The sequence below is a fragment of the Leopardus geoffroyi genome, chromosome D1 (genome assembly GCF_018350155.1).
Source record: "Leopardus geoffroyi isolate Oge1 chromosome D1, O.geoffroyi_Oge1_pat1.0, whole genome shotgun sequence".
Taxonomy (NCBI): Eukaryota; Metazoa; Chordata; class Mammalia; order Carnivora; family Felidae; genus Leopardus; species Leopardus geoffroyi.
Window position 1 is genome coordinate 90,312,191 of NC_059329.1, and position 25,787 is coordinate 90,337,977.

At 41.5% G+C, this 25,787-nt stretch overlaps 1 protein-coding gene across 1 annotated transcript; it reads right to left on the reverse strand.

Moving 5' to 3' along the window:
• Positions 1–1,013: 1,013 nt before the first annotated feature.
• Positions 1,014–24,887, reverse strand: TRAF6 (TNF receptor associated factor 6). Its single transcript, XM_045485000.1, has 7 exons — positions 24,688–24,887; positions 20,859–21,176; positions 16,650–16,800; positions 13,392–13,550; positions 11,890–11,961; positions 9,829–9,906; positions 1,014–8,088 (listed from the first exon to the last, which is right to left on the reverse strand). The coding sequence occupies exons 2-7, from the start codon at positions 21,152–21,154 to the stop codon at positions 7,219–7,221; spliced, it is 1,626 nt and encodes a 541-aa protein (XP_045340956.1). The 5' UTR covers positions 21,155–21,176; positions 24,688–24,887; the 3' UTR covers positions 1,014–7,218.
• Between the last annotated feature and the right edge of the window lie 900 nt (positions 24,888–25,787).

Below are 25,787 nucleotides of genomic sequence, written 5' to 3' on the forward strand. Positions count from 1 at the left end.
AAACAGAGCTGGGATTACCACGCCAGACCTTCCCACAAAGAGTTGGGTTTTTTGTTTTTTTGTTTTTTGTTTTTTCTAAATCAACCTCTGCCAGTCAGGGTGGAGCGGCCAGGAGAAAGTCTGGGATAATGATGAGGATTATTTTTTAGGATTTCAAAACCATCTCAGCAAGGTTTTATTATTTAGCTGCCAGAAGTATAAATTCTGTGAAGCTCAGACTTGCTGACTCGCTTTTATATTAAAATGTGCAAATCCCCACCCAGACCAAGCAAAAATTATTGCGATTATGCATCATTTCCTGAAAAGATTACAACTGTCACTTTATAAAGTAATCCTGGTTCCTGTTGGTCGCCATGCAAAAATTAATTTTAAAAATGTGACAAGTGTAACAGCACATCTACAAGAATGGACTAGAAGTAAGTGTCAAGAAGCTAACCCAAATTAGAGGTGGAATGTTTAAAAAAATTTTTTTATGGCTTATTCTGGGATTAATACCAGGATTTCACTTTTGGAACTTTAAAAAATGAAGGCGGCATTTTGTGAAGCACGTGCATGCTTTACCAGCTTTCGTATCCCACTTGGGGAAATTGAGCCTCCTTTAGAAAAGACAAGGACTGACCCACAGGAAGCTTCCTGAAAATGCTTTTTTGGCATATGATAGAGGCAGCTATCGCTTAAAACCATGTCTGGACAGTCTGCCAGCAAGGGGGTGGCTGGGGACAGCCACAGCCTGGAATTGGTTTCATACTTTCTATTTACCTGGTTTTCTCACTGGGCCTAAGATGGTTGTAGGAAAGTTTTCTCTTTGGGCCTAGCCTTATTTTGCAAAATGCAGTTTTAAAAGCCCTAGGAAGAAAACCACAGCCTAAATGGAGAGCTAGAATGAATCCTCATTTACCATTTCCTGGAGGAGCCTTAATTGTATTTCATGTGTAAACCAGCGCCTGGGATCATTCTTCCCTCCCAATATAGCGAGTTACAGTCTCCAAAATAAAACAAAGATAAAGCAAAAATCCAAGCAGTATAGTTATTTTATTAAAACAAACACCCAGAATACCAGTTATATTTTAATATATGTATTTCACTTTAATTAAGAGTACTCCTTTGGTAAAGATGTTGGTGCTATATATAGGCTGACAATATCCACAACAGGTGGGAGCAGGTAGGCAGGTCAGTCTGGCATGTTTTCTTCTTTACAAAAGAATTTTTTTAATGTTTATTTATTTTTGAGTGCAAGCAGGGGAGGGGCAGAGAGAGAGGGAAACACAGAATCTGAAGCAGGCTCCACGCTCTGAGATGTCAGCACGGAGCCCAACACGGGTCTCAAATTCAGGAACTGCAAGATCATGACCTGAGCCAAAGTTAGATGCTTAACCGACTGAGCCACCCAGGCGCCCCCTGGCATGTTTTCTTCTAAGTTAATATTCAGTTAAGGTGCCATTCCAGAAACTCTGTTTTGGTGATACTCTTGTAACCACTACTAATACATGATCTACTGTAAAATCTCCAAGTGCCTCTGTGAGATACATGTGAATCTATATGCATAACCTTGGGCTGGAAAGAACAGGTCACGCTTATCTACCAATGGAGTAGAGACCCTGCTTATCGCTCGGCCACCCCCACCATCCTGACGGAGATCACCAGAGGCTGAGCCGGGGCAGCAGCAGGGCTTGCTGTCTGTGTTGTGCATGGTGATGGGGGTGGTTGGAGGGGGGGCAGTGGAGGGCATGTGGGAGTGAATCTTGGTAATGCCATTAACGCACGCCCTTCCACATGTCCTGCTCAACACTGATTTTCAGTCTTTCTGTGATTAGCCTCCCCCTGCCACCTTTGCTTCACTCCCTCTCACAAAGCACATTATTTTGAGTCCAGGTGGATTAGCAAACCTGCTCACAAATTCCACAGCAATAGTAAATTCTGAGCAACAGCAGGCTTTTTGATAAGATACTCTGACCACGGCCCATGCTTTCATTTTCAAGTCAGCTTTCATCCCATAGCTTATCATACAGTTACACACTTAGAAGAGCCTCCCGGGCTCATAAAGCATCTTTCTGAACAGATCCAAGCATTAATAAATGTTACCCATTACTTAATAATATCCAAATTTCAAATGTTATCCTCCTCTTTACAGGTACCTAAACAGACACCGAGACAAAGAGAACGGATTTGCCCGTGGTCAGTCAGCAGTCTCTTCACTCCTAATTTACTGGTATATATGCTAAATTACACTGCCTCCTCAGCCCTCTGGGAACATAATCCTGGAACCCTGTGTAAGCAAAATGGGCCCCAAATTACATTCTCACCAGAGAAATTAATTGGATAATTTATCAAGTGCGAAAATAACATCAGAATATTCTGCACAATTGATCGAGGACTTTCACATAAATCCATTATAAAAAGGATCCCTTCAGGCAAAATAAATAAGATTAAAATTCAGCATAATAGATTTCCAAGTTGAAGACAAGCTGAAAGCAAGGACTACAATTCTAGCTACAGCTCACATATCACACGTTTCCTCAAAGAGTTTAAGATGACTCGGTAGAGGCTAATTATCTTAGATTTTTAAAGAGAAACCAAACTTGAGGAAGTCTCATTAAAATTAACACTTTCTAAGTAAGAAAGCAAATGTTCCAAAATGTTACTCGTAGAGGCTAGGTGGTGGTTGTTCACTGTACAATTCATTCAACATTTTTGAACGTTTGAAAAATATCACGAAGCGCGGAGGTAAAAAGCAAACAAGCCAAAAAACAAAAAAAGAAAAAAAACAGAAAAAACCCGTCTATACACTTCCACCCAAAACTTACATGCGACAAATAAACTACCAGAAATTGGCCGGCGTGAACCAGAATTTTTGTTAGCTGCTCCTTACTAAAAGTCTATGAGCGTGTACTTTGTGCCAGGCGCTGTGCAGTGGCACTCACCACTTCGGTGGTGAATGGGACAGTGTCCCTGTCCCTCAATGTTTACACTCTCCTGAGGACTGGAGTAAGTCATTACAGGCTTCTAAGACCAGCGGCATTTCTCTCTTGTAACGCAGGAATCCGTACTTTCTCTTCCCCGTTGGCACTTTAGCTTGGACCCTGAAGTCCATGGGCAGGAGCACTGGGCGGATGCCATCGGTCAGCAGGGGCAGGGAATCTCCAGCAGGTGCTCCCTTCCAGAAACCCCGCTGGGCAGCAGCAACGCAGTGTGCTTTGCTGACCTTCCAGGAGGGCTGTTTCAGCGGCAAGCCTGGAGAGAGCAGAAGAGTCCGCCTCTCCTTCCCTCTTGTCCTCAAGGCGGGGCTAGTGTCCTGCTGAGAAAGCACTTTGAGAGGAAAAAAAGAGCACCACATCTCCTCATTCTACAAAATGTATGCCCCATCTGGCATTATTTTTTAGTATCTTATAAATTCATAGTAACAATTGGGGGGAAGGAAAAAGCTTTAAAGCATTAAAGGCTTAGGTGACATTTGGAGAAACCAGTAGTCCTCTCCTTGCAAGTGCATGACTATAAGTGAAGGCTGGAATTGAATATTACAATCTGTAGAGATCCATCTAACCAGGTTTCATCAAATCATCTTTCTGGATACTGGGAATTTGGAAGTGTTGACCCCATTCCATAGATGGCAATGGTATCAACTGTGAAGCTAACTATAAGCTTATCATGCGAATCTGGGAAATTTAGAGAAAAATGTATTCCAAAAGAAATCTACAAATGACTATTGTCCATTTTTCATTTAAGGCACTGCACTGCTTAGGCGTTGTAGAGCTAGGCATCACAAAAAAACACCTAATGGTGTTTTGTATAAAATGATGAGTGTAACTTAATCGAGGCAAGCCAAAAAAATGAGGAGTAACAAGTAAAGAACATCGCTTTAAAGTCTTAAGTCAGAAAAACCTCTCTACTAATTAAAAGTGTTTTCTGGTCACCAGAGAATTGACAGTTCCGTGGATAACTGTTCCTCTTTATGGAGAATGTAATCTAACTGGATGCATAATTCCTCACCTCTTCCTGCTTACCTCATCTAAGACTTACTGGCACAGAAACAGTAACGGAGAACATCATTTTACACCTGTCACAGAAACTGCCAGGTATCATCCAACGTCTCTATGTTAATCCAGTATTAGAGGAACAAAACTTGCCTTTCCTTCTACTTCACTTTATTCACCCCCACAATAAAAGTTGCATCCCACTGTAGCATAGCCAGAAACCGCCATTGCTGCAAGGGCTGAGGGTCGGTAAAAACTACCAAACTACCAATCGACATCCTGACTTGTTTTCCTGCAGCAAAATATATGACTTGCAACAACTTTCATCCAACACTGGGTTGGACACCTCTGGGAAAAGAGGAAACAATTTCGCTAAGTTCAAGATGACGTCAGAAGATAAACATGTTTAAAAGATCAATAAAATAAAAATACATGGGGCAAACACTGGGTGAGCCAATTGAGTGAAACCAGCACGTGTGAGTGGGGCGGATTTGAAAACCCACGCTTGATTCTGAGTTGAAATCTTAACAAAAGTTTCTATTTAGAGTGACAGTTTGACCATTACTTTTATTCTATATTCACAATGAATGGCCAGTATAAAATAAGTGCCTGGTTTCTTACAAAATGTTTGCGGGTTAAAAAAAAAAAAATTGCTTATTTGAATTAAGAGGAGACCCAGCTGATGGACACATTTGAAGTAGAATATTATGTCAGCAAAAAATAAGGTTAGGCCATTTCCTACTGGCAAAACTCTTTAGTAAGTATTGTCAACACTCTGCTGGTTACAACTTCATTTCTTAAAACAGAATTTTATGGCTGGAATGGACCTTAGAAACATCTAAACCAACTCATTTTACAGATGGGAAACCTGAAGCTAGAAGTTGAAATCAGGCAAAAACTGTTTTTGTTTGGATTAAGTAGAGTTAGTAGGAAAAAAAATAACATAACCAAAGCAGGAAATGACTGGCCTCAGAACTTAAAGCACAGCCATGCTTTTAATAGAAATTTGACCAGGAAGCTTTTAAATAGCATTTCCTTTTTTGGTAGGGTTGAATGTTTTGTGGCAACCCCTTATTTTCCCCCTCTGATAAAAGTTACGTTTGCAGTAGAAAATGTAAAACATATGAAGAAAGCACAAAGAAAAAAATAAGTCCTCAAAAATAGTTCAGTAGATTTCCTTCAGGCTTTTTCTATGTAATGAAAGTAACTACCATTTACTTCTTAAATGGAACTCAACAGTTATTCACTGAAAAAGTCACAAGAAGGGCAGCGGTGCAGGGTTTCGAACCTAGATGGTGGTGCCGCAGCGCTTCCTGGGAGCTAGATGGAAGGCACGGCGGCTGAGGGACACAGACGTCAAGGAAGCAAACTGGGAACCGGTGATGAGCAGGTGGTACGGTTGGTAACTCTGGGGAACAGGATCCCTGCGTGACCTTTGTTTACTCTAGAACATGAACCCATCAGAGAGGAAGTCTAAATGTGGGGGGAGAGGGGCAGACAGACAGGTAAAGGGAAAGGCCACAATGACACTTGCTGGGTCAGCCTGGAACCGAAACCATTCTGCTCCACAGACAAGGTCTCTTGGCTTTCTCTTGAAATTAAGGCTGATCTTGAACGCTCGGATTTGGCTTCTCTAAACAAAAGTACCATCTCTCATGACCAGACAGCATTAAACAATCTTGTGTAAACAGCAGAGTGTGTGGGTCCTCTCAGAGTCTTCTAAGAGCCTAGACTAGCTGTGGGACTCCCTGAGAATGAGATTTCACCATATTTATATCTATAGGCCTTAACCAACAAATGGCCTAAAAACCATCTCTATTAGGAACACTTAGCCACTTTGATACATTCCACATGACCCTCCTCAGGTATATACTGCTGGACTAAAGAACCTATTCATGCTAAGTCCTGATAGAACCACCAGGATTTCCCACCCTGGTTTGATGACCTCTCACATATCTCCAAGGATCTCCCAGGTATTAAGAAATTCTGCTTTTAGGAAATCAGTTTTGTTCCATTTAACTAACTCCCAGAGAGTGTTCAAAAGAGCTGAAAATTTCTGGCTCAGATTGCTTCTGCCACCACCAGGAGATGCCATGTTGGTTGACTAGTTGATATATTTAAAAAAAAAAATTTTTTTTAATGTTTATATTTGAGAGAGACAGAGAGACAGAGTGCAAGTGGGGGAGGGGCTGAGAGAGACAGGGAGACACAGAATCTGAAACAGGCTCCAGGCTCTGAGCTGTCAGCACAGAGCCCAACGCGGGGCTCGAACCCACGCACTGTGAGATCATGACCTGGGCTGAAGTCGGACGCCCAACCGACTGAGCCACCCAGGCACCCCATGACATATTTTGTATGTTGGTGATTATATGTGTGCATCTCCTTGTCGTATAAGCCGTGAGTAGCAGAGAACATACGTAAGGCTGTGGAATTCAATCTGCAGTGAACAGGCAAAAAGGGATTTATGGCATAACACTGGGCAGTTGGTATCCATATGGTCCTCAGCAATTGAAACTATGGAGAAGATGCTACATGTCGCCGCAAGGAAATATGCAAGCCAGGTAGACTGAAACAAGTAAGAATTATTCAACAGACGTGTTCGCACTAAATAGGTAAGGTCATACCTGGGGTTTAAACTAGTTCCTGAATATCCTTAGTCGCACCCCGGGGGTGGGGGTGAAATGGAGTAAACGAGAACTTAAACTTTCCAAGGATTAAGGTTCAAATCCTCTGAAATCTATAGAAGGTCAAATAAATGAGAACTCAGCTCCAGAGTAATAATTCCCGCTGGCACCAGCACGAGGCAGTAGTGATTCTCAAATTTAATATATTACATATAATATAAAAATAAGCTGAAGTTTTACGGAACGTCCATTATTATTAAAAGGTTTGAGCTTTACTACTCCAACCCTGGGCTTTTTGACAATAAAACACACTGGAGCAAAAAAAGCCCATGAAGTGCAACAAAGAGGTATACTGACTGACAGACAGACAGACAGCCGCTGCAATATGCCACAGGCACTCCAGTCTTTGTGAAACTGTGGAACATGTAGGTTCCAAGGGAAAAACCGCTTCCGAGATCTGTAACGGGAAGAAGCGGTAAGTGACCTCAGTAATAGCATTCACTGCTGGGTACAACGTCTTTCCACTTCTTTTTTTGTTTGCGTATTATTGAGAACAAGGCAAGGAAAGATGGCTTTCTCCAGACGGCTTTTTTTTTTTTTTTTTTTAAACACATGCAGGGATGCTACATCCCTGAATCAGTACTTCGTGGCTGAAAACCCTCCCTCCGGAGACTACCCATGTCGAAGCGGGTAGAGACCTCACAGCGCACTAATAAAGTATCGTCCTTAATGAAGGTTCTCTGTCTCAGGGCTTCCAGATGCATAAAAGTCACATAGCCAAAACCTTTTGGGTTCCGTGGGATTGTGGGTCTCTGGAAGGCAAGCAGCTCTGGTTTGGCATCCATGATCTCTTCATGGTTTTGCCTTATAGGTGCCTCAGACTGATCAAGAATTGTAAGGCGGATTGTACCTTGGAAGGGCCAAGGGAGGTGGCTGTCATACTCTCCTTGCATTGTGTGCACAAAGAGGGATATGTAATTAGCACAGCGCTGAGCCGATGGTAACTGAAGGTGCAGGCGCATGCACAGTTTGTACCCGGGTTTGCCTGTGTAGAATCCAGGGCTATGAATGACAACAGGTTTCTCCTCTTCTTGAGATTTCAAATGCATCCCAAAGTTGCCAATCTTCCAGATGTAAATCCCATTGCACTGCTGTGCTTCTATTTCAACAACTTTGTCCTCAAGGGTTCGAATCGTTTGTTTGAGCTCATTTACGTACATGCTCTGAGTTTCCATTTTAGCAATTAGCTCTCGGATTTGATGGTCTTGTCTTACAAGGCGACCCTCTAACTGCTGAATGGTTTCTTGGAAATTCTGGACCTCTGGGTGACACCCAGTGGAAACCCGGGACACAGAGGAAGAATCGTATGGAGGCATATCACACTGAGGTACAGGAGGTAATGCAAGGCTTAAACTCTGAACAGCCTGGGCCAACATTCTCATGTGCGACTGGGTATTCTCTTGCAGGTGGCGTGCCAAGTGATTCCTCTGCATCTAAAAACCAAGCACAAGCCTTAGGTTGGGACTAGATACTGTGAGGACTAGGAAGGGACCTAGCCAAGCCAAATAAAAGGTTGTTTGTTTGTTTGTTTGTTTTTAATTTTTTTTTTTCAACGTTTATTTATTTTTGGGACAGAGAGAGACAGAGCATGAACGGGGGAGGGGCAGAGAGAGAGGGAGACACAGAATCGGAAACAGGCTCCAGGCTCTGAGCCATCAGCCCAGAGCCTGACGCGGGGCTCGAACTCACGGACCGTGAGATCGTGACCTGGCTGAAGTCGGACGCTTAACCGACTGCACCACCCAGGCGCCCCATAAAAGGTTTTTAAGTAATGTCATCACTTCCCTCAGTCCCCTACCATCTTCTTCAACAAATTCTTGATCTAGTGAGACGATCTTATCTTTTCATCCACTGGAAAAGTGAGGCTATGTGCCAAATACTCTCACCTTTCACTCAGATAAACCTCCCTCCCACCTACGGAAGTATCAGGATCCATACCCATTCATCTGACTCAGAGACGACGCTCTGCTTGTCCAACATTAATGCTTCACCTGGGCTCTTGCTGGCACTCGCATTTTCAACACCTCAGAGGTTTTGCTCAGTCATCCCCCCTTTTCCTTTATTTTCATTCTCTCCCCCTGACCCTTCCCTCCAATTAGTCTTTCCTACTGAAAAAAAGGCACATCTCTCTATTGATCTCACGTCTCTCTTTAGCTAATACCATTTTCTCCCTCTTTCTTTTACGACCAAGAGCAGTCCATCTGCACTGTCCCCAAGTCATTTATTTTATAAATCTACTGCAAAGTATAATCTTCCGTGTCTCCACACTCTTCTTAGGTCGTCAAGAACATCCTGTTACATGAAAAAAATACTTATGGTAACTTTTATTATAAAAGCAATTTGTGTATATTATAGAAAAACAAAATATAGACGACCAAGATGAAAGTTCCCTATTATCTCACCTAACTACCATCAACATTTTGATACATTTCCTTTAAGTCTTTTTCTCTACACACACATACAGAATCCTCTCACGAAATGTAATCACGGCATATATCATTTCCTCTTTTTCTTTTTTTTTAAGTTTATTTATTTTGAGAGAGACAGAGAAGTGCGAGTGGGGAGGGGCAGAGAGACGGAGAGAGAGAATCCCAAGCAGGCTCCGTGCTGCTAGCACAGAGCCTGATGCTGGACTTGAACTCACAAAACCACGAGATCGTGATCTGAGCTGAAACCAAGAGGCTTAACTGACTGAGCCACCCAGGCGGCCCTCTTCTTTTTATTCTTAAAATTACTAAATGCATGCTTATTGTAAAAAAGTCAGACAAAAAAAGTATAATGGAAAACCAAAAACATAGTTGTACTCTCCAGAAAGAATGACTTACAATAATCATCGATCTCAAACATGACACAACTGATCATTAGTCTTGAAACTAATTTTTTGGAGAACATAACCATACCCTCTCCTCCAATTTCTAATACGGTTTGTTCACGACTCCTATGACGGTCTGCTTCTCCTTCCTGTACACACTCACTCTATGATCTCAATCGCACCTTCCATCACCATCAGGCATCCCATCAACATTCTGAGTCCCAGTTTCTGTTTGGAGCTCCAAACTCATACAACAGTGCATGCCAGTCATCTCCCTGTCCACTGGTACTCTCAAACCCACTATGTAACAGAATTTTCTTCATCGGTATTCAATAATTAGAGAAGAAAAAACAAGCTTTACCTTTACATGGCAACCAAAAGTACTGAATGTGCATGGAATTGGGGCTGTAGGACAGTCCAGGTCGTAATGATTAGGCATCTGAAATTCAAAACAAAGGTTAAAAAATGGTTTTCCTTGCATATCATGTTCTAGTTTGATGAGATCACATTTGAAATAAAGATTTACATTTCATCTAAACAAAATCATGTATTGTCTATGGATGCTTTTGCATAATGCAGAGTTGAGTGGTTACAACAGAAAGCGTGTAGCCCACAAAGATTAGTATTTACTTCCAAAGTCACAGAGAAAGGAAATAGCAACATCTCATATCATCCCCCCAAATCGCTCAAAATTCCAGATAACGAGTTTGTTTCTATTGCTGGGAAACTAACGCCCTCTAGGGACACTTCAGAGAAAAAACATCTTCTGACGTCAACTACAACTGCAAACTCAAGGACTGCTGTGGTCCAGGCCATTTAATAGGGACCAGTTAACTGCATGGACCAGTTAATAGGGACCATGCACTGACACCACTGGCTGCACCCATTATTTCCCTCATGACTGTCTCATATGTCCTCTTACTTTTTTTTAACCAGGGCATGCCTTGATTACCATGGGAAGATGCAGATGTTAGAAGGTATTTTAAAGTACATTAATAACAGTTCTAAAGAAAGTCACAGCCTTTGACTTGGGGACTCTAAAACACATTCTTCAAGGTGACACCCATTATGCAAAATTATGTTCTTTGAAAGTGGTACCAAATTCCGTTTAGAAATTTAGTTGGGCTCTCCTCAATCAGAAATGACCTTTGAGACCACTTACTCCAATCCTTCATGTTGTATAGTCTAGGACAGCAGTCTACAAAATGTTGTGTAATGAGACGCATAATAAATATTTTCAGCGTTGTGGGCCTTATGGTTTCTGTCCCAAGTACTCAACTCAACTTACCATTGTGGTACACTAGCCATATACAACACACAGACACACGGGCATGGCTGTGTTCCAATAAAATGTATTTACAAAAACAAGCAGTAGGCCAGACTGGCTGGTGTGTTGGTTTGCTGATTCCTGATCTAGAAGGTCAACTTTCTCGTCAGAGATCAGTGGGCAGGTTAGTGGCACAGCCAAAATCAAAACCTAGGTTTTCTCTCTTAAGCTAGAGTTTTTTCCTACATTGTTTTATTTTTACTGGGTTTAATATGTGATACATATTAAATATTACAACAGAGAAAACAAAAACTAAGGAGGTGAGACTTCATAAGCAAAAAGAAGTTTAACACCTTCAAATTAAGGCTCTGTTGGGAAAGAAACTAAAAGACTGCTAAAAAACAAATGGAAAAGTTTAGTCAACTGACTAAACTTGGTTTGCTTGCTGCTACTTAGTAAGGTAATCAATTATGATCATTGGGTTTGCAGATTTCATGGGTGTGTAAATATTTAGTGACTGATACTCATATTTTGTGGGTAAACTCTCCAAATGTCAAAAGATAGTACTCAGACGGAATTTTCCTTTCTCTATTAATACAAACGTACAGCGTTCTACTATAACTACTACTTCTGATGATGCCCATTAGTGACCTATAGCACAAATGACAGAGGCGCTACCAATCCTGGAAATCTCAAAATGTCCCAACGTTTCTCAGGGCCTACAGCTACAAGTAGTGCTCTGCTACTGACCAGGTTTGCTTTCTTCTATTTCACTGTTCTCTCACTCTTTCGGCTGGTCTCTGCAGATCCAAGATCCTTATTTCACAGCGTGCAAATATGTATTTCTCAAAGAGTTTTCTTTCTTTACATGGAGATTTTTTTATTTTTACCTGACAAGTACCTGGGTTTGGTGGGAATTTTTAAGAAAACACATAAACATGGGTATTATGTTAATGACAGGAATTTTAAGTACTTACAGCTGAATATTTTGTTCTTTCTGAAAGTACTATATTAGTTTACATGAAAATTTTTTCAGTTTTAATACTTCTTCAACCTATATTCATTGTGCTTTACTGGCTTAAATTTTTAATTGAAAACCTAACTTGTTTACTTCATCTGATGGAAATATTAACTTAGGAAAGGGAATCATTATACCTGTTCTCTGATGAGCATGGTATTGCAGTATTCACAGATGACATTTGCCAAAGGACAGTTCTGGTCGTGGATCTAAATTTTATTAAAAAAATATGTAAAAAGCATGAGAAAATCTGAAAAAGTAAGAACAGTCTATTTTTATAAAAAGTAATTCTTTCACTGTAAACAAACTAAGGACCTCAGTTTGTGCAAAACAAAAATGTAAGAATGATATACAAAGGTTATTTGCCCTCCCTCTGCCAGTGGAGTCATGAGAGATCCATCTTGCCTTCCAGCTCTTTAACAGAGTATGAGTACACATAAGAGAATCTTCTACACCACTTTTGAACCGAGGCACAGCATCTATGACTAGTTTGGACAAAATTTACCAATACTAGGAGTCTCCAAGGGCCCCCTTCCAAAAATTTCAAATAGCCGCATGATGACTTAGGTAAAACTCTTTTCAAGAAGGGTAAAAGAAGACAAGTATTATTAGGGCAAGAGGCTTTAGTGCCCAGGTTCTCATGTGCTCCAGACGGAGAGCTCTGTGTTCCAGAATACAATAGATTTGTTCAGTCGATATGCCGAGAAATCATTAAGCTTCCAGTTTAAGTCCATTTAATTTACTGAAGTTTAGAGAGACATCAATTTGCTCTCATTATGCCTCAAACCTTTCTACACTTTTAGCAAGTTAGCAGACTTTTTTTTAGTATTTCATCAACCTAATGAATATGCTTGATCTTCTAAGAAAGTAGGAAAAATTACCAAGATGAATTTATAAGAAATAAAGTTTAAAGAAGTATCTTACTAGTTATAAAAAAAGACATAAATTAGAAGTAGGTTATTTCAGTAAAGACATAAGACAGGGATCTAGTTCTAGGATCTCAGTGCTAGCTTTGCCACTGACTACACTAACATAAAATTACTTAACCTCTCCACATCTCAGTTTCTGAATGGAAAACTGTTCTATGGTTACGGTGTGGTCAAGCACCACGAAGTTTCTTTTTAAAGATACACATTTTAATTGAAGTGCAACATGTACAGAAAAGTGAATTCATTACATGTGTACAGCTCGATGAATTATCACCAAAGGAACACACTTTGTGGAATTTAATTTATTCTCCCTAAAGGTTTTAACAACCCATTCTTTTCAAAGTGAAAAGTGTGGGTCTGATAAAGTAATCATTCTACTTGTTTGTCTCTAATCCAAGACTGGTCATTAAAAAAACATATCACATAGGAAAGTAGATTAGCAAGTCTTTCCTAGAAGCTTGTGTTACTCACAGATCTACTATAGTGGTTACGTCGTATAAACAATGTTTTCTAAGAAAGATATACAAGTATAAACCCTACACTTACTTAACTGGTTTACTGAACCTTCTTTCTTAAACATCAAGCTTCCTTCCCACAAATGATCACAGAGACCCGGATTCGGAGTAACATCTTCATCTCTTACCCTCAAATGTACATTAAAAGTTTTTTTTAAGAAGTAGGGAAATTAACAAATCCAAGCTGGTACGTGCCTCTTTATCTTCAAATGCCATCAATGCAGCACAGTTTACACAAGAAACCTGTCTCCTTGGACACTCCTTGAGAATGTGAATATTAAGTTGGCATTTTTGGAAGGGACGCTGGCACTGAGGACAATTCATAAGAGCAAATTCACAATGTACTTGGTGATCCTATAATAAGAAAGAAATAATTGATTAATATTTGCCAATCTTTTGAAATTTCCTAAAATAATCTCTTCCAAAAATGTACTGTTCTCTTTTATAGAAATGGCTACCCAGACTGCTTTAACACACACCATATAAAGGCCTTAAAGAATTTAAAAATAACGGTTGTGAATTATTTATACAAAGAATGTGAATTCTCAAGTTCACAACTGAACCTGAACAAAAAGGATCCAATTAGGCAACTTGAACATGAATAAAACTATCCAATTAGGGAAAGAAGTCAGATTTTCTGATGATCAATTGAATATTGTGTCAAAAGGACCATTCCTTCAAAAGGAACTAATTATGGTGGCGGGGGGGGGCAAGTTACAAGTATGTTTTAAACACTTAATCTCAAATAGAACATAAACAATATTTAATTGCTTATAAAATAACTAAGCTAAGAACTGACTTATTTAATTTAAAAGCAAATGCTTTTGGGTCACCTTCGAAGCTCAGTGGGTTAAGTGCCCATCTCTTAATCTTGGCTCAGGTTCTGATTTCAGTTTCCTGAGCCCGACACGGGGCCCGAACTCACAAACCGAGAGATCATGATCTAAGCTGAAGTCCAACGTTTAACTCACTGAGCCACCCATGTGCCCCAAGACATATTTTGGATGTTGGTGATTATATGTGCATTTCAAATATAAGTTAATATATTAATATGTGTTGGGGCACCTGGGTGGCTCAGTTGGTTGAGTGTCTGACTTCGGCTCACGTCATGATCGGTTTGTGGGTTCGAGCCCCGCGACGGGCTCTGTGCTGACTGCTCACAGTCTGGAGCCTGCTTCGGATTGTCTCCTTCCTCTCTCTACCCTGCCCCTGCTCACAGTATCTCTCTCCCTCTCTCTCTCTCTCAAAAATAAACATTTAAAAAAATTAAATAAAAAAATTGTTATGCTCCTCAGTTTTACTGCAGATAATGTTCACCTAAAAAACTTGTAGTAGAATACTGATTTTTCTTTTAATAAGATTATCCTAGATTTTTTTTTTAAGTTTATTTATTTTGAGAGAGACAGAGACAGTGCAAAGTGGAGGAGGAGCAGAGAGAGGGAGAGAGCCTGACATGGGGCTCAAACCCATGAAACTGCGAGATCATGACATGAACCGAAACCAAGAGTCAGATGCTTAACCAACTGAGCCACCCAAGCACCCCTGACTTTCTTATTATCACCGGGGCAAAGCCACAGGAAATGGAATAAGAAATTTATGGTTTCGGGGCACCTGGGTGGCTTAGTCAGTTGTGCGCCTGACTCTTGATTTTGGCTCAGGTCATGCTCTCATTGTTGTGGGATCAAGCCCCGCATAGGGCTCTGCACTGACAGTGGTAAGCCTGCCTGGGATTCTCTCTCTCCCTCTCTCTCTCTCTGACCCTCCCCTGCTCATGCGTGCATGATCAGTCTCTCTCTCTCTCAAAATAAATAAACATTAAAAAAAAAAAAAAAAAAAGACGACTTCAAGTTGTTTTACAAAGCTGTAATCATCAAGACAATCCGGTACTGGCACAAAAACAGACACTCAGATCAATGGAACAGAATAGAGAACCCAGAAATGGACCCACAAACGTATGGCCAACTAATCTTTGACAAAGCAGGAAAGAATATCCAATGGAATAAAGACAGCCTCTTCAGCAAGTGGTGCTGGGAAAACTGGACAGCAACATGCAGAACAATGAACCTGGACCACTTTCTTACACCATACACAAAAATAGACTCAAAATGGATGAAAGACCTCAATGTAAGACAGGAAGCCATCCAAATCCTTGAGGAGAAAGCAGGCAAAAACCTCTTTGATCTTGGCTGCAGCAACTTCTTACTCAACACGTCTCCAGAGGCAAGGGAAACAAAAGCAAAAATGAACTACTGGGACCTCATCAAAATAAAAAGCTTCTCCACAGTGAAGGAAACAATCAGCAAAACTAAAAGGCAACCGATGGAATGGGAGAAGATATTTGCAAACGACGTATCAGATAAAGGGTTAGTATCCAAAATCTATAAAGAACTTATCAAACTCAACACCCAAAAAACAAATAATCCAGTGAAGAAATGGGCAAAAGACATGAATAGACACTTCTCCAAAGAAGACATCCAGATAGCCAACCGACACATGAAAAAATGCTCAGCATCACTCATCATCAGGGAAATACAAATTAAAACCATGAGATACTGCCTCACACCTGTCAGAATGGCTAATATTAACAACTTGGGCAACAACATATGTTGGTGAGGATGTGGAGAAAGAAGATCTCTTGCACTGCTGGTGGGAATGCAAGCTGGTGCAGCCACTCTGGAAAACAGTATGCAGGTTCCTCAAAAAATTAAAAACAGAACTACCCTATGACCCAGCAACTGCATTACTAAGCACTTATCCAAGGGATACAGGTGTGCTGTTTCGAAGGGGTACATGCACCCCAATGTTTATAGCAGCACTATCAACAATAGCCAAAGTATGGAAGAAGCCCAAATGTCCATCAATGGATGAATGGATAAAGATGATATGGTGTATATACAATGGAGTATTACTCGGCAATCAAAAAGAAGGAAATCTTGCCATTTGCAACTACGTGGATGGAACTAGAGGGTATTATGCTAAGCAAAATTAGTCAGTCAAAGAAAAACAACTATCATATGACTTCACTCATATGGTGACTTTACCATACAAAACAGATGAACGTAAGGGAAGGAAAAATAATATAAAAACAGGGAGGGAGACAAAACATAAGAGACTCTTAAATATGGAGAACAGACAGTTACTGGAGGGGCTGTGGGAGAGGGATGGGCTAAACGGGTAAGGGGCATTAAGGAATCTACTCCTGAAATCACTGTCACACTATATGCTAGCTAACTTGGACGTAAATTTTAAAAATTAACTAAATTTTAAAAAAAGGTCGTTAAAAATTTATGGTTTCTAATTATATTTATATTCAATTATGAAAGAATCGGGATAATAAGCAAAAATTTATTAACCAATCACTATATGCTAGGCACAGATGGGACACAGCAAAGTGCCTATTCTCTAGGAACTGCCTTGCATATATGCTAACTGCTAGAAAATAATTTTTAATACCTCAAGATGCCTCAGTTCCATCTTGTGCAAACAACCTTCATTTGGACATTTCACCATCAGAGAAAGAATCTCTCGTTTTGCAAAATTGTCAGGAAATAGTTGATTTTCCAGCAGTATTTCATTGTCAACTGGACATTTGTGACCTGCATCCCTAAAAGAAAACAAGATACATACATTTATTAGATTTAAACAAATGTTAACGTTAGAAAACACAAAATTTATGTTAACAACTTGAATAAATTTCGGGGCGCCTGGGTGGCGCAGTCGGTTAAGCGTCCGACTTCAGCCAGGTCACGATCTCGTGGTCCGTGAGTTCGAGCCCCGCGTCGGGCTCTGGGCTGATGGCTCAGAGCCTGGAGCCTGTTTCCGATTCTGTGTCTTCCTCTCTCTCTGCCCCTCCCCTGTTCATGCTCTGTCTCTCTCTGTCCCAAAAATAAGTAAACGTTGAAAAAAAAAAAATTTAAAAGAACTAAAAAAAAGAAAACAAAACCCACAAACTTTCATTTGCCACATACACATTCTCCACTTACTATTTCCTATGGAAAATAATTTAATACCTTATATTGCATATCACCAAAATAAACTGTCTTTCGGTGGACAGTTCAACAATTGTTCTTCACTGAAATGAATACAATTAGCACCAATTTTGATTACCTATCAAAAACTATGGGATTTTAGATTCGGGGATAGATTTTAAGTAAAAAATGAGAAAAAATACTTGAATGAAATCTTATTTTGACTGGCATGAGCTGAAATGAGAGTTCAGGGTGGGAATTTTGGCAGTCTGGCAGGTTTCTGTTCTGTCAGCAGCCGTACTGGGTACTAGTGAGACAGAGCTCGATGTGCTGCTCACGTGCTAACATGTCTACAATGTGTTGCTCGGTTACAAGTAAAAGTTAAACCAATTAGCAGTACCCCTACCAGACCACATTTTTAGATTTACTCTGAACAATCCTCTGGCTCACAGGCAATAGAAGCTTTCCTTTATGTTCAAGGTACAAGTTAGAGAACCTCTATGTCCTGATTCCCAGTGGTTTATTCGATCTTATGATGGAAAAGCCATCCCCAGGAAGCTTGGTCGTCTGTCACTCCCTTTTAACTTTTTGAGATGTCTCAACCTTTAACTGACAAAATGTGGCAGGTTGGGGAGGCTAGACAATCACTCAAAAATTTGTTGAGCAGCTCCTATGTATAAACCGATAGTACTAATCGCTTTGGCAGGTAGAAAACTGCTAAAAAATGGGGTCTGCTGTCAAATGTCTTAGAAGCAGTAAAGGTGAGAAGCATGGTCTTTATGGAGCCTGTCTCAGAATGCATACTGTTACCACATTATCAAATACTTTCTGATGAGCATAGAAATAGATGCTCAGGGGCGCCTGGGTGGCTCAGCTGGTTGAGAGTCTGACTTTGGCTCAGGTCATGATCTCACAGTTTGTGAATTTGAGCACCACATTGGGCTGTCTGCTGCCAGCACAGAGCCTGCTTCAGATCCCCTGCCCCCTCTCTCTCCGCCCCTCCCCTGCTCCTGCGCACATGCTCTCTCTCAAAATTAAATAAAAACATTAAAAAAAAAAAAAAAAAAAAGGAAATAAACAGGTGCCCCAAACCTAAGTGATGGATGACTAAAAGAAAATAAGAACAATCTTACAGAGTAAACTGGAAACCACTGTCCACAGCATTAGCAATCACTCCAAATGGAAATGGAATTGGATTGAGATGTATTTTGATTCCTTGAATGACCATAACAGATGAAAAATTTCAGAGCTGTTTCTTTAAGAATTTGAGAGTTAAAGCTAAGTGGTCATTTCTAACTTAGAGGGAGAGAGAAACAAAAAAAAAGGCTCAGACTTCCTTTTGTGGGTTTTACTTCCTTTTCAGACCACTGTCCCACTACTTGCATGAATATTTTGCTATTAAAAAACTGCTAAAGATTCGTTACCTTCCTGGGATGCATGACACTTGGTAAAATACTATACATTTCAACCTATAGGAAAATCGACAATCCATTTTTGTTACCTACATACAATATAGATAAAAATCATAATAAACAACAACAAAAAATTGAGCCTTTAACATCATTCTCGTGTATATTCTAAACCAGTGGTTTCAACCAGGACAATTCTGTCCTCTATGGGACATTTGGCAATATCTGGAGACACTCTGGGTCTCAGAGCTAGGGAGGACGGAGATACCACAGCATCTATGAGCAGAGGCTGGGCATGCTGCTAAATCATCCTACAATAACTTCCCATGACAAAAGTTCTCTGGCCCAAAACAGAAAGTGAGGAGGATAAGAAAACCTGCCCTAAACAGACCTTAGCAATTCAATAATGGGTGACACATCTTTTTCAAAAAGTGATACAAGCCACATGTTCCCTTCTAACTTAAATTAAGCCAAGTCCCAAATATGGATGTAGTTATCCCAAATTCAAGTTTTATAGAAAAGTTAATTTAAAAGTTGAAAGAGAAAAACTTGAAGACTAGTGAATAGTCAGCTTAAGAATGATTTTACCAATATAACTAGATATTTACTGAAGAACATAAAATACCCCCACTTCTTCCAATATTTTTGCTCTGAATAGAACTCCTTAGTCACCTAGAAATATTCCCATCTACTTCTGAATTATAGTAAAATTTATCTATTTCTCAGGAGATGAACTTGAATCACCTGTGGAAATCCCATACACCTTCATTCGGCTAAAGCAACCATGATTTACTCATGTTTTACTGAGTACCTACTGTGTGTCAGCCATTGTTCTTGGTACTTAGAAAATATCAAGAAATAAAACAGATCTCAACCTCTGCTCTTAAGGAGCCTTCTTCCAGTTAAACCAGCAGACAACAAACACATTGTCTGGTATTTCAGAGGATGGAAATTGCTAAGGAAAAAGAAAAGTAGGTAAGGGACATTGGGAGTGTGGAGGAAGGTAGGCATGCTGTGGTATAAATAGGGTCGCCAGGGTACCTATGAGAAGGTGAGATGTGAGCCACACTGGAGGAAGGGAAGGGTCAGCTAAGCAGTCAGCTGAAGTAAGAGGGCTCCAAGCAGAGAGAACAGTTAAAGCCAACTCCCCAGGGCAAGAGCACACTTGACATGTCCAAGAAATAGCAGAATGAATGGTGGAAGGAAGGGGAGCGTAGCAGAGAGGCAGTCAGCAAATGGACTGAGCCTATCATCCCAGATGACCTGATGCCATATTCTTAGCAGAGATGACATCATCCTACTTATTTTACCAGGTTTTATTTAGAACAGTCTGGAAGAAGGCAAGGGTAGAAGCAAGAGGCCTGTGATGGCTGATGGTGATTCAGCCGGCAATAGCAGTGGAGGCAATGAGAAGGAGTTCGATTTTAGGTGTATTATGAAGGTACAGCCATCAACTAATACTTCCTTAAAACTAGTGGTCATTTTATGGGTGCCTGAATCTCCCAGTCTGTTAAGCGTCTGACCCTGGATTTGGGCTAAGGTCATGATCTCACTTGAGATTTGTGAGTTCGAGCCCCATGTCTGGCTCTGCACTGACAATGCATAGCATGCTTGGGATTCTCTCCCTCCCTCCCTCCCTCCCTCCCGCCCCTGCTCGTGCTTGCTCTCTCTTTCAAATAAATAAATAGAAACTTAAAAAAATAAAAAATAAAAATACTGGTGATTTTACAGTTGTCTATAGGCACCAGGTAACACAATTTTACAGGGCTACTAAAATAACTGATCACTTAAGAGTAGCATTCCTTGTACGATTGAGACTGTCAGATTCTAGTAGCATCATCATTTAAGGTACATTTATTTTTTTTATAAGCTTTTATTTTTAAGTAATCTGTACACCCAATGTGGGGCTCAAACCCACAACCCCAAGACTGAGAGTTGCACATTCCAACTGAGCCAGCCAGGTGCCCCTAAGGTACATTTATTTTATATTATTTTCTTAGAGCATAGAGACTCACCTCCTAGTGTGCAACAGAAGTGTTTTAAGTAGAAGTAGCTGATTTACCTGTTTATTTACCTGAGGGTCAGGAGGGGACAAGACAGCAGTTACTTTTCCCACCGCAGCAGAAACTGAAATAAGAATCTAAATTTCTCCACTTGCTGTCCAGTGTTCTTTTCCCTAAGTAACTTGTTATGTGTAAGACTAGCCCCAGAAGGGCCTGTGTTCTAGGTGATAATGTTGTCTGTGCTTGGCTCCGTTACAGGACACGGCTCTGACACTTACGTACCTTATTGATTTGATGATGCAAGCTCTGCAGAACCTGTGGCCGCACGGTGTCTGCACTGCCTCCCGGAGAGCCATCAGGCAGATGGGGCACTCATACTTGCTCTCCAGGGGCGGGTCAAACTCCACGTCATACCCCTGGGTCTCTTCCATGAAAGAGTTGGAGAGGTTCCCCGTGCTGGCGGTTCCACTCACACTGTCATCTTTCGCCGCAGCGCTACAGGAGCTGGCCATGGCGGCACAGCAGTCACTCTCAGACTGGCTGGATCCGCATCTGTTTTCACAATTTAGCAGACTCATAGTAACGTGATTATCAACCGCTCTGTAGGAACAGTGAGAAAAGAATGCATTAACATGTGCACACAGGCACACACGTATGCCATAGCCTACCTGTACACTTCACCTTTCGGTTGATATGCATTAGCTATGTTAACATTATTCACAGAAGACTTTCAAAGTTCTTTGAGTTTTGCTTCATGACTACGATTCTTATTTTAAAAATATTTTTTATATTTTTGAGAAAGACAGAGTGCGAGCAGGGGAGGGGCACAGAGAGAGGGAGACACAGAATCCGAAGCAGGCTCCAGGCTCCGAGCTGTCAGCACAGAGTCTGACGTGGGGCTCGAACCCACAAACCATGAGATCATGACCTGAGCCAAAGCCAGACGCTTAACCAACGGAGCCACCCAGGCGCCCCATGACTATGATTTTATAATGAGCTAAGGAGTCCATGATCTAGGAGAAAGAGAGAATACGAGGTTAACGGAAAGGAAGCACCTCAACTGTAAAGCTTAGCTCTATCATAATTATCTGCTTATATGTCTGTTTCCTGTCACTGAAGTCAAGAATTTCTATATCCTCAGTACTTAGCACAAGATCTTTCACATAATCGGTATTCATTAAGCATCTACTGAAGAACTGAATTATGCTATGGAAGTTCCTTCAAGTATCCTAAACCGAAGAGCATGGTGTGACCAGCAAGCACTGCAAGGAAGAGCACTAAACAAGGAATCAAGTGATCACCTGCCCTACTAGATGCGTGATTTGGGGCAACCTAACAATTTGGATCTTGGTTTCTTCTAGATTTAAAATTCTCCAAGTATTTCTAAATATTCAGTGTGGGGATTCCTATTACATAGAAAGAATGGAATTAAAAATTTATACGTGTATGTCCTTCTGCCTTCAGTCAGATCAAGTGACTGTGTCTCATTATCAATGACTGGAAAAACACGTGAGGTTTCATCTGCCTAAGGAAAACTATTGCTTTCACGGGTAGGTGGGAAACCTTTAAATTCTAAACCATTATAGTATTTATGAAGTATAAGCTAATGTCTAAAAGCAACTCACAGCCTATGTAACCAAGTCTCTGTTGTAGATAATTACACCTGAGGGAAACTGCTAACATATGCTATAGTTCTAGAAACTACTGTAAGCCTCTAGTCAATATGGTAGATAACTATCCCCCTGCCTGCTTCATTCTCCTATGAAAATCCTGGCTGCCACTATGCCAAACACTGGGTTAAGACAGTAATCCTGCATCTTTTTACGACTACAGATACCTTTTTCTTCTTCCCAAAAAGATCTACAAAGGGGGAGGCACTGTTCTGGCTAGAGAGACAGTGTGTGAAGTGATGAGAAGCTTAGGTACTGGAATTTAACGATCTGGGTTTCACTCTCTTCTCCATCATTTGATGTATGACCTGAACAAGTTAGGTAACATTCTATGCTTCAGTTTCCTCATCTATAAATGGGGATAATAACAGAATTCACCTCAGAATTACTGCGGATTAAATGCATTATATGTGCAAGGCACTTGAACTGTGCCTGAAAGAATGGGTTATTTTATGTGCAGCTCTATACGGTAATTTTATTTAATAATTTTATTGTCCCCATTTTATCAAAGTGGAAACTACGGAGCATAAAAGGGTTAAGTAACTTGCTAGTAAGTTACAGGTAATACTTGAATTGTTTCCCAACATTCATACGAAGCATCCACTGACCAATTCCCTAGCATTAAAAAAAATTCTAATATTATAACCAATTACTGTTAGGAATACACAGTCATGGCCTTCTCACTATGTAAGCTGCTTTATAACAATATCCTGGGCCTCATTCCATGTTTTGGTTTGGCTGCCCCTAGTTTGCAGAAGTATTTTGGTGTGTACAATAAACTTTTACCAGTTACTACTTCAGTGATTCACTGATTTTTACTTCTATTATTTCTGAACTTTTGACAAAGCACTGCCTTAATTAAATATTGTGGGATGCAACCACTTATTTTTACTGCAAAGTGAATAAATATTGAAAACAGCCTTGTCATAAATCATGGCTTACATCCATGGTATCTGGGTATATATTATAGTCCAAAGAGTATACTGTTAAATATCTTAGGCAAGGGACAGGTGTAGTATGGTGATGCACAAAAATGTGCTCCTCTAAGATCAGCAGGTGCTAAGGAGAAAGGTTCTAAGATAAAGAAATCAACATGGTAGGTCTCGAATCGGTCCATTTTAAGTCAATGGAAAATTCGTTCATGGCGAAAAACAGAACTCCTCTGAAGTAAAATGATATAAAGCAAAATACTGAGCAAGTACCTTTAATCTGCTACTAGCTTCAGAAACAGAACTATTCACCACCTCTTTAAAATCTATTCCTAAAATGCAAAGACTTGTTAAATGTCCTGCAATGACCAAGAAGTGCTGCAAAATAGTCCACCATTACGTCTTAATTTTGAATATAAATTCAAGAGGGAAATCCCCTTCCTAGGCACTAACGATTCTCCTTCTGGAGGCAAGGATTTGAACAACTTCTTTTGAAATCAAAGTAGCCCAAACTGCAAAGACCTCGCCCTTACACTTCTGACCTACTGAGAATATAATGAATGAAGACTGACACCCTGCTCATGATAAGGGCAACCAGTGCCTGAATGAAACACACACACATTCCTTCCTTGAATCACAAAAAGGCCACCCCAACCTCAAAATCAGAAAAACCTCTTCTATCTTCCCCAGTAATCACAGGGGAGCGGATAATATGGCAGTGGTCAGGTTCACAAGGCCAACATTCAGATTTTCTTTACAAGTTTTTCTCGTTTCTACGCCCGTGTAGCAAGACATTAGTAACAAGTTCTCCGGAGAAACACGCCAAGGCTATACATTCAAGCTGCTTATACTTTAGGTGCTTTCTGTTCACATTCAAGACAGTCCTAGCTCTTAACTGGAGTTCCCCTAAAACTAGGAACAGCTTTATCAACCCCGCGTCTGGAACAATCGCTACCACTGCCGAATGCAGGGACGGGGAAGGAAACATTCGTGTCATCTGAACCTTTTTTTTTTTTTTTCTTTTACTTTCTGCCTGGGATGTCTATCGAGTTCAACAGGGAAACTGAAAACAGCTTTCCCATGACTGTGACAGAAAACGGTGGGAACTTAAAAGGTCCCCCCCCCACCCCCCTTTTTTAAAAAGCTGATAACAACTCGGAGGGACGGGAAAATCTAGGAGGCGATGTCCTTTTCTGGAAAGGGGAATACGCGGGGTGCAGAGAGGTAGGGCTAAGGAACGGGGCGCGGGATTCCCGTCGGAGGATGGAATGACGAAGCCCCCACAAGCAGGGGGAGCAGAGGTGAGTGGAGAGGGGGCAGCGAGGGGACAGAGAGCGGCCTCCCCTACCTCTGGGGAGCGAGGGGACAAAGGGCGGCCTCCCTAACCTCGGGGAAGCAAGAGGATAGGGCGCGGCGACCCCAACCAGTGAGAAACGGGAGAGGGGGCGGCGTCGCCAACCTCTGGGAAGAGAGGCCGCGGCCACTGGGAGGAGACGTCCGAGAAAGACTCACCGCTCCCGTCCGCTGGGCCGCCGACTCCACCCGGGCGCACGACTCCGCTCCGCCAAGACTCCTCACTCCGAGCTGAGACTGCCTGCACGCCAATCTCTCCACCCGAAGGCCTCTTCGACCGCGACCCCGGGCCGCCCGGAGCCCCAGCCCCAGCTGCGGACGCCCCTACTTCCGCCTTCTCTGCTTGCCCTGGGCAGCGAGGGGCGGGGATCGGGCGGGGGCGGGGACAGAGCGGCCGAGCCGGGGTGGGGCTCCCCCTGGCGGCGGTCCTCCACCGGCGCGCTGGCTTCGGCGCAGGCGGGGCAGGGCCAGCTGTGGATCTCGTGCACTCCGCCTGGGATTCCTTTGCCGCTTGGATAGGTATCCATCTGGGAATTCCTTGCACCGCAGTCCTGAACTGGTGTGTGTGTGGTGGTGATGTGTTTTTATAGCTTCCCTATCCAAGCAGGAGAAAACCCCAAATGGGCTTAGATCACTTGACCTTCGGGAATTCTTAAATAGCTCCCCAGCTCCACCCTCCTTGCCAAGGAAGTTTCCAAGGTACTTAGAACCCTCTTTTATCATCTGGTCCTTCTCCTTCAACCAGTCCGAGGGAGTCAAGCCCATATATTAAACATTTCTCTGAAACTGCTGCCAATGACATCATCCTCTTTTCTGTCACTGTCATGAGAAAGCTATTTTGAATTCCCTGTTTAACTGGAAGCAAACGTCAAAGCAATGTAACAAGCACTTTGCAGGAGATAAAAGATTTTCATCCACCTCTGCAAAGGTGGCTCGTGTTCATCTCTAAGGGGAGGCATTATAGGGTAGTGGTTGCACAGTTTTAAAATCACTTTTAAAGGACATGTGAGAGGGGGGAAAAAGAAGACTACTAAGTTAGAGAGTGGTAAAAAGTGAAGACAGAAAGGCAGGTGAGGGCTAGATCAGGCAGGGTCTTGTAATCCATGCAAAGGAGATTTATAAGGAGAGAAGGGATATGATGTCATGTATGGGAATCACTCTGGCTGCTTTATGAAGAGTAAGGACAAGGACGGAAACAAGAGGAAGGGGGAAAAGAAAGATTGCAGTCATCCAGGAAAGACAGCGACTTGAACTGGTGG

Bases quoted from the DNA above. Each gene is read 5' to 3' on its own strand.
- TRAF6 (XM_045485000.1), bottom strand. From the start codon at position 21,154: ATGAGTCTGCTAAATTGTGAAAACAGATGCGGATCCAGCCAGTCTGAG. The intron at 16,801-20,858 runs GTACGTAAGTGT...GTTTTCTTTTAG, and splicing joins TGCATCATCAAATCAATAAG to GGATGCAGGTCACAAATGTC. The intron at 8,089-9,828 runs GTAAAGCTTGTT...CTTGGTTTTTAG, and splicing joins CTTTTGGTTGCCATGTAAAG to ATGCAGAGGAATCACTTGGC.